General features: G+C 41.5%; 1 protein-coding gene across 1 annotated transcript in view; it reads right to left on the minus strand.

Annotated features, from left to right (window-relative positions):
• The window catches only part of IGHMBP2 (immunoglobulin mu DNA binding protein 2), a 91,643-nt gene that overhangs the window by 72,036 nt on the left and 2,716 nt on the right, over positions 1 to 16,891 (minus strand). The window contains exons 2-4 of the mRNA XM_063289247.1: positions 16,450 to 16,619; positions 1,473 to 1,665; positions 702 to 799 (exon numbers count right to left, since the gene is read on the minus strand). Coding sequence (XP_063145317.1) covers positions 702 to 799; positions 1,473 to 1,665; positions 16,450 to 16,619 — 461 coding nt within the window. The remainder of the gene's footprint in view (positions 1 to 701; positions 800 to 1,472; positions 1,666 to 16,449; positions 16,620 to 16,891) is intronic.

The raw sequence follows: 16,891 nt of genomic DNA on the forward strand, positions 1-16,891 counted from the left end.
GGAAGTGAATGGGCAAATACTTTGGTATGATGATGCCATGTTGTTGGCTGAGTACCCAAGTGATTTGCATTGAATGATGCAACAAGGAATGTGGTTTTGTAAATTAATGTATCAAAGGCTGAGGTGATTGAGTTCAACAGGGAAAATGCAGGGAACAATTACAAGTTATACCTGAATGGTGAAAAACTAAAACAAATAGACGAATTTGTGTTCCTTGCTAGAATGTTTAACTAAATATGGAAAAATGGAGGGAAAATTTTCAAGATATGCACTATTCTGAACCACTGTGGTTGGGATCCAACATTGTGCTAAGCCTCAACAATCACCCTGCATTATGCCTCAGCAGGATGCGAGAATCTAGTCAACATTTGACTTTATCGTTTGGTTAAAAGAATACACATTTGTACTGATGCTGTAACCAGTTCTATAAAGAGAATGCACAATAATACTTGCTCAGATATAAATGCTTGCCCTCTATGACATAAATATTTATATTTGTGTAATGTATGCCATGTCAGTGCAAAAGGCACTGAAAGAAGAAAAAGAGGTTTGTTTGTATCTTTTCTTCAACTGGCATCACAGAGGGCAGGATTGGAAGGCTTTTTAGAGATGCCAGTTGTGGTTTAAATCACACATACTGAACAACTTCTTCATTTCCCTGATTTTTCCCCATGCATTAAAAAAAGAGAAAGAATTCTTACTTGTATCACTGGCACCACTAGGTTCAGAAGAACAGAACAGCACATCAATAAGATCAGATGCTGGACCAGACCGATAGTGATTAAGTGTATTTAAAGCCCTGCCAAAGAGAAGAAAAGAAAAGGAACTGAATCTTAAAGACAATTCCTTCAGAACTTAGGAAACAACATCAAGCAATTATATCTCATATAATTACAACTGTTGTATGATCATCTTGAAATGACATATCATAGTCTCAGAACCATAGTAAAACTTCCCAGGAACTTAGCAATATCAGTCCATGAAGTTAAATTAGCTTCTCTTCCACTAACTCCTTCATTCAGGGAAAAAGCAGTGAACTTCCAGCCACATGCCAACTTAGCCCAATAGACACATGCCATCTGGAATCTTTGTGTTTCCTTGTTTTCACAAGGAAAATATATCAACATATTTTCAACATATACATTATAAAGTGCCCTATTTGACAAATATGCAGCAGCCCATAAACTACTGAACAAAATTGTACTATAAAAAATAGGAAAATAGTACTGCATCTATGGGCTCCAGGACCTCAGGAGATGAGGCTATCATCCAGAATCTCAGTACAATGAAAGCAAATGGAGAGGTATCTCCCTGATATACCTCATATAACTGCTCTCCTTACTTCCTTTCAGCACTCTAGTTATGATTAGTTTCAAATACTTGACAAGTTACTATAGTTTCTTAAATAAAGAAATCTTTATTCTCTATTTAAGACATAAAACTTTCATAATCATTCTTTGTTGGTAGTTTACCTTTTGAGTCTGTTGTATGTAACATCATTGGCAAGTTTCAACAGACGGTACAAATTCTCCTGATCTAAACTTACAAGGTTACTCTGAGGCTCATCAATTGCAATAGTAATTGAACTGGAGGCCATCCGGGCGACAATTCCTGTGCAGATCTGATTATTTTGTCCAGCTGCTTCATAAAGTCCCACTATGTCACCTGCAGAAGATAAATCATGACAAAGAACAAAATTTAGAATGCAAAGCAACAAACACACCTTATCCCACACCAGACTGTCTGGTGTGCACTCTATGCACTCTAGTTTTAGCTCCCCAATATTGAAACCATCATAGGTCTCCTGAGTCCTAACAAGAGGGGCTAGTGATTGAAACAGGAATAGCCTGTACACAAAGCATGTAGCCTACCAGTGAGCTATGGTCCTGATAATTTAGCAGGACACATTCTCATTAACAACTTTAGGGACCTCAAGAAAGTCACTCATCTCATTCTAAGTAACAAATGGCCTGTTTTTCACAGGATTCCTCATCTTCTCTGTATTCATGCACACTCAGCAAGAATCAGATTAATCCATTATGAAAACATCTCCTTAAAACTAGGGTACGGGAAAAAAAAGATAAAAGTTGATATTGAGCTTAGAATTCAGTATCTTGATATTTCATTTCAATGATTTTATCACACACTGGTTAACTGTTACATAAATTATGGACTAGGTGGAAGGATGCTTACTACAATTAAACCAAAAGGGACCCGTATTTTCAAGTACTTATTTTATGCAGTTCTCATAATTCTTTTTTAATATGAGTGCAGGAAAAAAAACTTTTAAAAAGTCTGTTAAGGGAAGAATGTGTGCAAACTGTTTTAGTGTGAAACACCTGTTTTGGGTTCAAAACCCACCAAAAATGATCTAAATACCTTGTCTTGTATACAACACACCTGTTTCACACTTGAAGCAACTACAGTATTCTGAACATGAAGCAGGGTATTTCTAATTTGAAATGGTTCAAATTCAAATTTTGCACAATAATTAGGGGTTCCCTGGAGATCATGATTTATTTAAAAACTTATTACAAATTTGGGCAACTTCACATTAAAGAGGTAAGTTTCATTCTTTATGTTTAGTTGAAGAACACTATTCATGCATATATACAGGCCTACACAAGAAACAAATATAATTTTTAGGGTGTGGGTGCGAGTCATCCCCTAACCTTCCCAGAGACAGCGGGCAGTTAAGAGGGTCCCCCCTGTGTGGGTGTGGTACTCCCCTTCAAGGGTGAGAGATTCGGGGGGGGGGCAGAGTTGTGTGTTTGTGCATGAGAGTGTGAGTGTCTACCCCGTGTGAGAGACGGGGGGGACAGGAATGGGTGGGTGCGCCACATGGACCAGTGAGAGAGGCTGAGGGAGGCACAGGGTAGGTGTGCGGAGCTCTGGCTAGACTCCCGCAGCACCGAGAGCATGAGCTGGTGCTCTGTGGGGCTGGCCATTGCCCGGCCGTTGATTGATTCTGGAGAAGGGGTGAGTGGAGGAGGAGACCCTTATTTCCACCCAGGGTCTCTGGAGGTCTGGGAGTGGAGGCAACCGGGCCTGGAAATTATGGGGGCTATAGAGCGGGGTATATCATCAAGGTGGTGAAGGGTCGGGGATGCTATGATGGGAACCGGAGGGCGGGCCATCTTCGGGGAAGACGCCCCCGGTGTTTGTTACCGGTGGCGTGTTCCAGCCCTCCAAGTTCAGACCCGGGCCCTGGACAGCAGATCCTTGAGGGCTCTGGTCTCTGGCTGCTGCTGCTTAACGCCAGGTCAGTTAACAACAAAGGCCCCCTCATATGCGAGGAGGGGGCAGACTGGCATGTATCACTGAAACCTGGCTGGGCTCAGAATGGAGGGTAGCCCTCTCGGAAATGTGCCCAGCTGGTGTGGCACCAGCTGAGATACCAGGGTAGGGGAGGAGGGGTGGCTGTTGTAATACGAGAGTCTCTTGTGGCCTTCAGGGGCCCTGCCCCACAAGTTACCGGGTGTGAGACCCTGTTCTTCAAGTTGGGTTCCTGAGAACAGTTGGGAGTATTGCTACTGTACCAGTCCCCCTGCTGCGTAGCAACCTCCCTGCCTGAGCTGCTGGAAGCCGTCTCGGGTTTGGCAGTGGAGTTCCCCAAACTTATGGTTCTGGGGGACTTCAATCTACCTTTCCTGGGGCATGCCTCGGAGGCAGCTCAGGAGTTCATGGCTACCATGGCAGCCATGGGCCTGTCCCAGATCATTCGGGACCCGACTCGAGACAGTGGTCTCACTCCGGACTTGGTCTTCTTGTCGGAGCAGTGACAACGTGATCTGAGGGGAGAGCTGCATCTATCCCCATTGTCATGGTTAGATCACGCCCTGGTGGCCCTGAGATTCTCCTATGCCGCTCCCCTCCGCAGGGAGGCAGGACCCATTCGATTGGTCCGCCCCCGGTGACTGATGGACCCAGTGAGGTTTCAGAGGGAGCTGGGGAAGGTGCCCAGGGATCTGCTGCATGGTCCAGCGGAGGCCCTGGCTGATGCCTGGAACAGGGAAGTGGCCGGGGCCTTGGACAGGATCACGCCTGTGCGGCCTCTCTTGCTTCATCCAACCCGACACTCCCCGTGGTTCACGGAGGAGCTGAGAGTTTTGAAGAGGCTTAAGAGACGCCTAGAGCACCGCTGGAGGAAGACAAAGACTGAATCTGACTGAACACAAGCTAGGGCCGCTATTAAGGCCTACCTTGTAGCGGTAAGAGTGGTGAAACGGCAGTATTTCTCTGCTCTTATTGCATTCACAGATTGCCATCCGACAGCCCTGTTTAAGATCACACGTACCCTTTTGGGGAAGGTGGGCCCAGTGACCCACCTACAGGGCCGTGCGGAAGAATTTTCTGAGCATCTGCAGGATAAAATCACTCGGATCCGGTCTAAGTTGGACTCCATGTGTGAAGAAGGGTCTGTGGAGATACCGAGGGAACGTTTTAGCCTTGTTATCTGGGAGCAGTTTGATCTGGTTGGACCCAAGGAAGTGGATAGGATCCTCTGGATTGTGAATGCCACCACCTGTTATTTAGATCCATGCCCCTCCTGGCTGGTGGAGGCAGCTTGGGAGGTGACGTGTGGTTGGGTCCAAGGGATGGTAAATACATCCTTGAGTGAGGGGGTGTTCCCGGTTGCCTTTAAGGAGGCACTGGTGTGCCCCCTCAAGAAGCCATCTCTGGACTCAACTGTGCTGGACAATTTTCGTCCAGTCTCCCACCTCCCCTTTTTAGGGAAGGTGGTTGAGAAGGTGGTGGCATTACAACTCCAGAGGGTCCTGGAGGAAATGGATTATCTGGACCCCCTTCAGTCAGGTTTCAGGCCAGGATATGGGACAGAAACTGCATTGGTCGCACTTATGGATGATCTCTGGCAGGAGCGGGATGGAGGCAGTGCATCCATCCTTGCTCTCCTTGACCTCTCAGCGGCTTTCGATACCATTGACCATGGTATCCTTTTGGGACGGCTCAGGGAGTTGGGGGTGGGCGGCGTAGTTTTGCGCTGGTTCACCTCCTTCCTCCAGGGCCGGTCCCAGTTGGTGGTGATAGGAGAGATCCGACCCTCGACCCCTCCATTGTGGGGTGCCGCAGGGTTCGGTTCTCTCTCCTCTCTTGTTTAACATCTACATGAAACCACTGGGTGAGATCATCCATCACCACGGGTTGAGGTATCATCAGTATGCTGATGATACCCAATTATACATCTCTATCCTGGGTGAGGTAAGTGATGCAGTGACTGCCCTTTCTCAGTGCCTCGGGGCTGTGGGGGTCTGGATGGGGAACAACAGGCTTCAACTGAACCCAGGTAAGACAGAGTGGCTGTGGGTTGATGGGGCTTCATCTTCCGGGAAACGTCATCTTTAGTTCTGGATGGGGTGGCACTGCCCCAGACAGACTCAGTGCGTAATCTGGGGGTTCTCCTGGACTCACGACTCCTGCTCGAAGAGGGCCTTTGCACAACTTCAGGTTGTGTGCCAGTTACGCCCATTCCTGGATCGTGAAGCCCTCCGAACAGTCACTCACGCCCTGGTTATCTCCCATATAGACTACTGCAATGCGCTCTACATGGGGCTACCCTTGAAGGGTATCGGGAAGCTTCAGCTGGTCCAGAATGCAGCCGCGTGGGCCATTTTTGGTGCGCCTAGGTCAGCACATATAACACCGTTGCTGCGCGAGTGTCATGTTCACTGTTTCAATGTGCACTGTACATCGTAACATTTCACATGCCATGGCACTGACGCGCATTTCTGTTTGGGAGGGAGCTGCTGTGAAACCTTGTACCAAGCTCTGTATCTATGTTCATTTCAATGGAATGTGTTTGGGTTATGTGCTCTGTTCAAGGACTTTTCCCGCAGACCATCAGAAGCCGTTAGGAGCACCTGGGATTGTGAGCTTGGGAAGATTCTACGGGGGGAGGGATCTCATTTGTACCGAGAGTTTTTAGTTTGCATTTGGCGTGCTTTTATCATTCTCAGCTTTCTTTGCGATCCTGCATATTATTCTTTAATAAATCAGATATCTTTGCATTCCTGCTCATGAGTCTGAGAATGTTTTAGAATAGGCATTCATTACAGCAAGCTGCACTGGGTGCCAGTTTGCTTCCAGGTCCAATTCAAGGTGTTATTACCTTTAAAGCCCTACATGGCATGGGGCCAGGTTACCTGAGGGACCATCTCATCCCCATTACATCGGCCCGCCCCACCCGATCATCCAGAGAGGGCATGTTACGGACCCCGTCCATAAGAGAATTTCATCTGGCAGGGTCCAGGAAGCGGGCCTTCTCTGTGGTGGCCCCCGCCCTCTGGAATATCTTGCCCCCGGAGGTGAGGCAGGCCCCTTCACTCCTGACCTTCCGGAAGGCCCTGAAGACCTGGTTCTGCCGTCTCGCCTGGGAGGGAAAGTGAATAACCATTCTTGGGGATGGCTCGCACCCTAGAGTCTCTCCCACCAGCCTGGATTTTACATCTTTCTTGGATTTGGTTTATTTACTGTGTTTTATCATAATTGTTTTATGTGATTTTAATGTTTATGTTTTATGTGGGATTTTCTTGTAAACTGCCCAGTGTCCCTCTTCTGGGGGAGATGGGCAGTGGCTAAATTTGAGTAATAAATAAATAATAATAAATAAATAATTTTTGTAACTTCAGGCCTATATTTGAGCCTGAATCTGCAGTGTTCCCTGAGGCCTGAAAAATATTTCAAGGACTCCTCCAGGACCAAAAAGTTGAGAAAGGCTGTAGTACAGTATATGGTTTGAAGAGGGGTGGGGGATTTAGACAAGCAAGGGATAAAGGGACAGGGAAGGGGGGAAGGGAGGGAATGGGGAGGGAGGGAAGAAGGGCATATGGAGGGAAAAAGTAGGCAAAAAGGCTCTTATTCAATAAGATTGTTATTGTGAGTGATCAAGAAAGTTTCTTTGAATGTAGAAGTTTAGGAGATATAATCAAAAGGATTAGAACTAATAAACATTTCAGATGTTTAAATCCATCTATAATAAAGCTACATGAAACATATATAAAGGAAGGCATTAAGGATGACTATTTTGTAAAAAATATTTTGCTGGGATTACAAATAAATCAAAGAGATATGGCAAATTAAACAAAACTAATTTGAATTTCATAGTAAAAAAATACAAAAGGATAGAGATGGGATTTTTATAAAAGAGAATCTGAACAACTAAATATTAACATTTGCTTCAATATATTTCCCTAATGCAGGTCAAATACATTCAGAAAATAAACATATTACTTCAAAAAGTAATTCAGTGTTTAAACAGACTTGGCATAGAGAACTTGATTATTAGGAAGAAATTTAAACATAATTGCAGGCACAATTTGGGGGAAATGGATACACAAACATTTAAAGGACAAAAGTCACTATACAAAAGGCTTCAGAAAATTATGCAGGCCCAGAGATTAATTAATACACTGGGAACTATAAATCCCCAATGAAATGGATTTACATATTACTGAAACAGACATCGATTTTACTCAAGAATTGATCCCTTATTGGCCTCTAAATTCTAAGTCAGATTCAACAAACTGAAATGGGGCAATTTGTGGGGCACCAGTGATCCTAAAGTTAAAATTGTATAACATACCTTATACTTATTTTTGGCTTTTCAGTTGTCTTAACCCTTAATCAAGCAGCAAAACAAAATTTATCCCAGGTATTCAAACATTTTGAAAGAAAGTTATGCAAAACAAACATCTATCACAAAAATTAAATTTATTTAATTTTATCCCATATTTATTTGGGGCCAACTCAAGGCAGCACTCCTGCCTATTGCTCATGCCTCCTATTTTCCGCACAACCACCCTGTGAGTTGGGTTGGGCTGAGAGAAAGTAACTGGCCCAAAGTCACCGAGCCATCTTTCATGCCTAAGGGAGAACTAGGTTAATATATAACATTAAAAAGTTCATAAGTTGTAAAAACAAATGATGAACCATCATTTGACAGGATCTAGAGGGACTATACAGTATTTATTTTATAAAGGATAAGTCTTCTGCCAGCTCACAGGATATGTGAAAATTAAAACAACGTGTAAGGAGACTAGAACATTTTGATGCCAAACTGGTACAGTGCCAATCAAAACGCAATAGTTATTGATTAAAATAAGATTTAAAAATGAATGAAATGTACAGAAAAATAGGCATGTATGTCACTACTTGGGCATACTCTGAATCTGCCTGACCATCCTTTTGCTATCTTCTTAATGTTCTGATGTACTCAAAAATAACAGAGCAGATAGGATTTTTCAAAAGCCCTCATGCAGACTGTAGTCTGTACTGATGAGACTGAAAGTAGGTCAGGTCCGATGCATTCATAAATTATGCATCAAATGAGAATCCGGGCTTTCATAAGGAAAAAAAAACCCTGATTGGTTATTGAAATCAGCTATATGTAACACAATAATAATTTATTAAACATCTGTACATCACAAGACACAAAGCAGGCAAAACTGTCAGTCATATCAAGCGATACTGCAATGCATCCCAGAAGAATCCACTAAAGTTAACCAGGACGCCTTATATTCCTTTTCGTTCTTTCCAAGGCTCCTCGTTTTAAATCCTATTGGGCCCTAAAATTCCAGCACAGAGCTCAGAAGAGCTCCATCCACGTGCTCCAGAACATATTTTGCTAATGAGAGCCCTTTATCCACTGTCAAAACTCAAATACACAACAGAACTCTTTGGATACACAAAGCTTAATAGAAGATGCAATCCCCCAATTTTTTCATTCCAAAAAGTAAAAGCAGGAGGACTCCAGCCCTAGCATGGAAGCACAAACCTTTAGGGGGCAGCTCAGAATCAGTTACTTTAGGCTCTCTGAAGGCATCATCCAGAAACAGGAATGGCTTCCAGAAAGCCCTGGAATGATGCTAGAAGTCATTCTTGGCAGACATCATAAATATTTGGAGACACTCATACACAAATTATAGCTCTATGTAAGTATAAGAAATGTAAGAAACTTATACATTCTTATATGCTATTCCCATTTAGTTAAAAAAAACAATATAAAACTGTATTGATTGTGTTCACCAGTGAGAATACATCCTGTTCTGGAAAGTAATTGAACTATCAATGAAACTGATTAACTCAATTGTTTAAATATAGGCTGTCAGGAATCTTTCATCATAACAATTTAAACGTAAGCTGTCATGATTCAATGAATTTATTCTCCTTTAAGCCATAAGAAATGCCATGTGCAAGTTCATATAGCATTTTCCTTTTACTTTCCACATGTGATAAACTCATGACAAGAAAAATGCAATCCTGCATTACTGAACCCAGTGTTGGAGGTTCACCCCCTAGCAACTCTGAATCTAACAGACTACATCTGTAGCTCATGCTGACTTTTGGGTCACATCTCAGAAAACTAGCCCCTCCGAAACAGCATGTATTGAGCTAATGTGTTTTTCAAAGTCCCCGGAGTTCTTTTCAAAGCTCATCTTTGTCTAATTCTGCACACATCTATTTCTAAATAGCACTTTTAAAAAAAATTATCTTCCTCTCTGATTACCACTATGACACAGTAGTCATCAGTGCTGAAGCATTAATTCAAGTACACAATTAATCATTAGTCCAACTGCCTGTGGCAAGGAAAAACAATGCTGGGAGGATTTTAAATCTCCCTTTTAAGCAAAAAATGGTAAGACAGTACAGAATACCCTTGAGATTCAAAACAGATCCAGATTGAAAGATATGCCTAGAACCCATTGTTTCACAGGACTGGCCAACAGGCAGCTCAAAGATGCTTCTCTTTCTTTCTCTCTCTCCCACCATTAATGCTGCACTGTGCACATACTAAATAGCATTCTCAGTGACTGCAACATAACGGGAAGATGTTTAATAGAGCTTGTGGAAAATGGCACTTTTAAGACTACGGTCATTTGATTCATAAACTGCAATAAACCTTATAAACCCTGAGCTACAAATATTCGCTTCGACTGAAACCTTATAGCATTTGGTTTGGGCTTCTGAACCCAGCCACTGTGGTTTGTAAACCATGATTTATGGCTTAATTTTTTTAAAAAGTTATGTTTGAACTAGGCAATAAATACAAACCATGCTTTAACATGATGTGAGCCCAGCCAAGCAGGAATGAAAGACTCTTTCTTTAAAAAAAAAAAACAAGCCAGGGAAATAGTATAACTCAAATATTTACTCAGAAGTAAATCTTGCTATATTAATAAGCCTTTCTTTTAAGTGAGTGGATATAGGACTGTGGCCAAAATTACTTTATAAATATGTGAAAATCAGATTCCTTCAGGCATGAGCCTCTGCTAATATGGTAAATTGCTTAATTGTGAAATAGTGACTGAATTATGAATTATGAAATAGTGACATGAACAGCTCCCCATAACAATGAGACCCCTGGTTAGAAGGTAAGGCCCACAGCACATTTATTTTCTCAGGCTGATACACAGTACAGTAAGCTAAATAAAAAGTCTCAGTTACAACCATCAACATAGACTGTTTGCTACTGTATTTGTGCACTTTGCTTTGAAACACCTAGATCATACTTTTCTGGTTTCCTGGCAAAGGGCCAGATCTCAATTAAAGGATGCTCTGGGGCTGTTCCTCAACATGGTTTGCTGTTTTTAAAAAAACCTTTTTAAAAAAAACTTAGAAGATTTTAGGGATGGGGGGGTTGAAACAAATATAAGAATGTTACAAATAAAATGGGAAGTAATGGAAAGAATTCATTAAGGGAGAGAAGTATTTGAGAATCAGTGTCTGATTTTTACAAATCTAATTTATTATGAATATTTGAAAACTACAAGATTTTACTCTTCCCAAGGCAGCACACAACAGCATTTAATTTCCAGTACACTACGTAGTTACTACTACTATGATTTTAACAAACAACTGAGTTATACTTAACCACCAATTAAATTTCACTTAAAGATGAATCAAAAAGGAGCACATATCATTAAAAAATTTAAGAGAAAATAAGCTTTTAAAACACTTGTAAAAGACCCAATAGATGGGCTTTTAAGGAGAAAATTCAATATGGTACAGAAGAGGTCATCACCAAGGCACTGTCCCCTCCCACCTGGCCAGGGATTTTGCTACTAGAAATGGAAAGTGACAGCTCCCACCCCCACAATTTTGCATAAATTGTAAAGCCAGTGGAGTTAATCTGGCACCAGGGGTAGAGTATCTAACAAGCACTTATTCCACGCCCTGGTAGAAAAAAGTCCAAATTCCTCTGCTTTATCCCAGAGGTAGCCCTGACCTCAACCACTATCGTTCCATTATGCATTTGAAATGCAAGAAAGAATCTGGATTTCCCATAATACAAGTGCAGTTAAGAAAGACAGTATGCAAAAAAGAGAGAGAGAGAGAGAGAGAGAGAGAGAATAATCTAGAATACAAACTGCTGATATTTAAATTAAAAAGCATTTCCAAAAACATGATGAAAATACCCTTTGAATTGAATGGCAAGGTGGAATTGGGGAGGAGAAAATGAAGAATTTATTTAGGTTTATGAATTTATGAAGAATTTATGAAGAGTTACATTATTTAAGTTTCTCTTCAGATGAACCCAACTCCAGGGGACTATAGGGACACATCTATATTGCTTTCATGGTAGTGATTTGCTATTGCCTTCTTCCAGGTTACTTCTTCAACTAGTCTTCAGCCTAGGGATTTCTTGGTAGTCTTTCATGGAAATACTAACCAGGATGGGCCCTTGGCTGTTCTGAGATCAGCCAAAGTTGTCTAAATGCTCCCACTTGAGTTATAGCAACATGAAGAGAATTGCCTCAAAAATTCTTTGCAGCTGAGTTTGAAATGGCTGCTGAGAAATCCAGTGCTCCATAGGAGTCCATGTGTAGTATTTGCAAACAGATTTTAAACAGATTGCTCATGGCAAAATTTGCTCCTAAGAAGTAAAGTGGATATGGGGTGAGCAGAAACATACATATTCAGGGATAATCCCACTGTGTTCTTTCATGAGCTATTGGCTGAGGCACACATCTCAGTTGGTCTCATAGAAGAGCATCTAACTGTCAGACTCCACAATCAAAGGATTGTTGAATCTTCTGATCGTGTTCGTCTGCAATGATGGATCAACGCACGTCAAGAAAGAAGATGGGAGGGGGGAATTGTAAGGACTGTGAATCACTGTTGTTTGGGCTGGAAAAGGGGGAGTCAAGGTTGTACTGCCAGAGACATCTGTGGCTGGTATGGCTGACCGTTAGAGGTTGGGTGAGAAAGAGACAGGAGGGGGAGTGGGGCATTGGAAAGTTTTAATGAATGAGTTCAGGCAGGAATCTTTTAATTGCAGCTTTCTTTCGTTCTATACACTTGTTCTCAATAAACCTGAATTCTGCATATTCCAATTGTGCATGAGTTAGGTCAATATTGGGATTAATGGTGTCAGTTCTTACACTAACTTTTGAGATGGCAATACCACCAGACTAACTGGGGGGGTGGTATTTCAAATTAAATCAAATCAGAAACTTTATTACAGTCATTGACTACCTTAAGAGTATCCCCAAGATACTCTGTCACTGTACTCAAGAGAGCCATCATGACACAAGGCAACAATCAAGTTCAACCTGAAACAGTCAAGTTTGTCAGCACTTCAGGGTAGGCCAGGTCAGGAAGCAAACACGGCAAGGACTATTGGGACTCTACTGTTGCAGGGTAGAATAACAGAATCTTGAAAGCCAGCCAGAGTTCCTCTTCTTCCCCTCTTCTACCATACAGAATCAAGGCACAGTTATTTTGAGTCTCTTTCTCATGCACCCTCTCTCCCCAGAACTGAGTTTTCATTTACTTTCCTTTTTATAATAGTAATAATTTATTAAACTTCTTTGCCACCCGACTCTCAACAACTCTGGGCAGCTCACAACAATCAAACAAAGAAATTACAACAAAATAAATAAAACATAAAATATAAAGATTAAAGATTAAAGATGGCAAGTGCAATGAAGCAAGGGGTCTCACTCTCCCTTGCCAAAGGTCTGGGTGAAGAACCAGGTCTTCACAGCTCCTCTAAACAACAGCAGAGTGGGGGACATCAGGAGGAATGATCTCTGTTCTCCATTCTGCCAATAGTTCTTGCTTGCCTTTGTCTATTTTATCTCTATTCCTCTACAATTTAGAGATTGTAGAGATGAAGCACCGTTTCCCATTAATTAAATAAAGATAAAGCTTCTTATTATACTTCATGTCTTACCTAGCTATTCAAGGGTATATCACATCTAACTGTTGTTTATGGTCACTATCCATAGTAATTCTGCCTTTCACTGTTACCCCTTTTCCTTCCCCACCCTCAAGAACAATAGTCCCTCCACAGGACAATAGTTCATGCATCAGCAAAGTCTTAGTAAAGGTAAAGGTAAAGGTTTCCCTTGATGTAAAGTCCAGTCGAGTCCGACTCTAGGGGGCGGTGCTCATCTCCGTTTCTAAGCCTTGGAGCCGGCGTTGTCCATAGGACACTTCCGGGTCATGTGGCCAGCATGACGACACGGAACGCTGTTACCTTCCCGCCGAAGCGGTACCTATTGATCTACTCACATTTGCATGTTTTCGAACTGCTCGGTGAGCAGGAGTTGGGAGATGCTGAATCAAAACGATACATTAAATCTACCTAAAGCTCTTGGTAAACTATCATCTTTACAAGAATGCTTCCATTTGATAAGTCAGATCAGAAAAGGAGCAAAGCCATGATCTCCAAGAAGACTCCATCCTGATTTTAGTTCATCTGATTCTAACCAACCAACCTGCAATAAGAGGTCTGCTTTGGTTTTCACACACTGCCTGCTTCACAGGATCAAGCACCATTAGGCATCTTCTGTAGCATCTTTTCCTGTCAAATTCCCATCAATCTTAAATACTAACCACCAAAGCTATCAGCTAAACTATGCCTAATATTTGTTGGCCTAGTATAAAGCAGGGCACCCCAAATTTTAATTTTGATTATGTGAATGTAGCTATTTGCAGGAAAAAGATATTTTTCTAAATTGTCAAAGTGACTTGAATACTGAGAAGTCCTTATCCCTGTCCTTCAGATGTATTATGTTTGTGATAATAGAAGTAGACTGTTTTTCTTGCGTGATTATATTTTTAAAAGATTACAACATTTGTGCTAATAAATCCGAGTCTGACAAAAAGAAATCTAGTTTTCTCATTACTTGATGTTAGTTATAATTCTAAGACTCTGAAATCATTATAGGTTTAGAAAGAACCTTTACTTTACTTTTATTACAGTCTTTGACCAGCCTTTATAATACAAAAGAATGGTTAAGTTCACCAGTACATTGTCAGAAGAAAAGAAAATGATAAAACAAGATATCTAATTAAAAGTTTTGCGTAATTGTATGGCTTGATAAAAATATTTAGCCACCAGGAGTGTGAGTGATGAATCAACATCCCTTAATAGGAAGTAAACGTAGAATCTACCAGTGTGACTCACAAATTTAGAAATAACTGCAGAGATCAGAACACGTCTTGGGGCATCATAAAAAGGATACTGTATGAGGACATGGGCAAGAGTTTCTCCCTCTCTGGGTCCACAAGGACACACTCTCTGAAAATAGGGAGTCCCATGAAATCTTCCTGCCAGCACTGCTGAGGGGAGGGCATCAAAGCGGGCTCTGGAAAAGGCCCATCTATATTTACTTAAGGTGAGATTGTATAAATGCCCTGCAATAGAGGGTTTATGGCTATCTAGAATTTGGTGATAGAATTTGGGGACAATAGTAATACCATTTTGGCGATCCAGGTTCTTTCTTTTACTATTGAATTGGCCTTCTCCAGAGTTAGTTGGCCTACATATTCAGGTGACAGGGCAAGTCTGCAAAGTTCTTTTGCACAAGTACCCTGCCAGTGGGATTGGTAGCTATCTGACAGCAACAAAGGCTACAGGCCAGTAGGGTCGAACCTAATTTTGAGTCCTGAGGTTAAAACCCTAATTCAGGCCTGGGCCTTAATGCTTAGCACATTAGCTTCCAGCCACAAGACTGCACTGGGGGTGCATTTTGAGGTACCAAACAGAGACCGGAGGAAATTTGATTGAATGGATTCATAAGCCCTTAGGTTTGTGTATGGGCCAAGTTGTATCCCATATAGAAGTTGGGCAACTGTTTTGGACATAAACAGTTTTAATTGCTGCTGGGATATAATTTGCCCCCTGTTGCCTATAAAATTTTATTATTGCTTGTGAGCTCTTCTGTGCCATAGAAGTGGCACAATTTACTTGGGCTGTTAATTTCCTGGAGGGCTGAAATACTATGCCCAGGTATTTAAAGCATTTAACTTGTCCTAGTTCATGGGAGTCAATTGTCCAGTTTTGCTTTTGTCTTTTATTAGAAAAAACTAAGACTTTGGATTTGTCATAGTTAATTATTAATTGCTCATTACAATAGGATGCTAGGGTTCTTAATGCCCGCTTCATGCCTATGGAAGGTAAGGAGAGAAGGACTGCATCATCTGCATATAGGAGAATTGGGACATGTCTATCGGCCAATTTAGGTGAGTGGATATCAACTCTCTGAAGAGTTTTAATCAGAGAGTTGATATAAATGTTAAACAGCAATGGTGCTAAAATGCATCCTTCTTTCACCCCCTTAGCAGTCTGTATAAAATCAGAAAGATCACCTCCCCAGTTGGGTCTTACTCCAAGGCCAGTTTTATCATATGGATTAGGAGTAAGAGTCTTTTGTCTATAGAGGAACTGCTCAGAGTGTCCCAAAGTCTGACCCTTGAGATATTATCAAAAGCTGCCTTGAAATTGATAAAGGCTGCAAATAGATCCAGACCATGGTGGTTAGTATATTTGTGTCAGATGTTGAAGCACCAAACAATGGTCTATAGTAGATCATCCTGGTCGGAACCCTGCTTGCTCGGGGTCGATTATTCCCTCATCTATTACCCAGGTTTGGAGTTTGGTATACCTGGCATATAATTTGCTAATAACATTCAGTAGACTGATTAGCCTATAATTAGCTGCGTCATTTCTATCCCCCTTTTTATATATGGGGACAATTACAGTAGTTACAGAGGGATGAAAAGTATGCTCTTCCTTCCTCTGCGTGAAGCCACTGGGCTATCCTATCTTCAAGGGGGTTATTCCATCTGACCCTGTAAAAGCCGCCTCCCTCCAGGCATTTTGAATCCACCTTAATTTGGTTCCTAATTGGATCTTTCCTAAATTTACAAGAAAAAGTGGAAGGTGGTCATTTTCAGACCTAAGAACTATGCCAAAATGATTAAGGCGAGGGGCCAGATCTCTAGAGATTATTAGTTAATCTATAGTAGATAATTTATGGGCCAACCAAAATGTGTATTGCCAGAGAAGTCAGTTTGGACTGAACCATTTAACCCTTAAAGGTTAAGCCTATTTACAAGATGCAGCAATCTAAAGCTATCTTCAATATCTAAAGCTAGGCCTACCCTTTTAAACTGTTTTCAAAATTAACACTGTTTACTTACCAGGCCCAAAACTATTGGAGGGTAACTCTGTCTCTAAGCCATGTTTTTGAGGCTGTAAAGTTACAAGCAGATGGCCATATAACCCAGTTTTTTGACACGCTAGTTCAAGTTTCAATAAGCAAACTCCTCTACGTTGCAGCTCTTTCAGGGAGATGCCTTCTTGCCATGCCCTGGAAAAGATCATACAAAAAGAAAGGCCACACAATTGTTGATAACAAGATGCCATGATACCACCTGAGAAGTTAAATCATATTTTGGCCCTCTTTGCCTCCATCCAGAGAGAATATTGGTGGAGAACAAAGAAACATCTCCCATATAGACAATAATATTACTTTATTTATTTAAAATATTTGTATGGCCACCCATCTTAAACAATTCTGGGTGGTTCACAACATATTAAACAAGTCTTCTCAAACCTCCAGATGTGTTGAACTAGAACACT

Source organism: Candoia aspera, chromosome 1 (assembly GCF_035149785.1).
Source record: "Candoia aspera isolate rCanAsp1 chromosome 1, rCanAsp1.hap2, whole genome shotgun sequence".
NCBI classification, from domain to species: Eukaryota; Metazoa; Chordata; class Lepidosauria; order Squamata; family Boidae; genus Candoia; species Candoia aspera.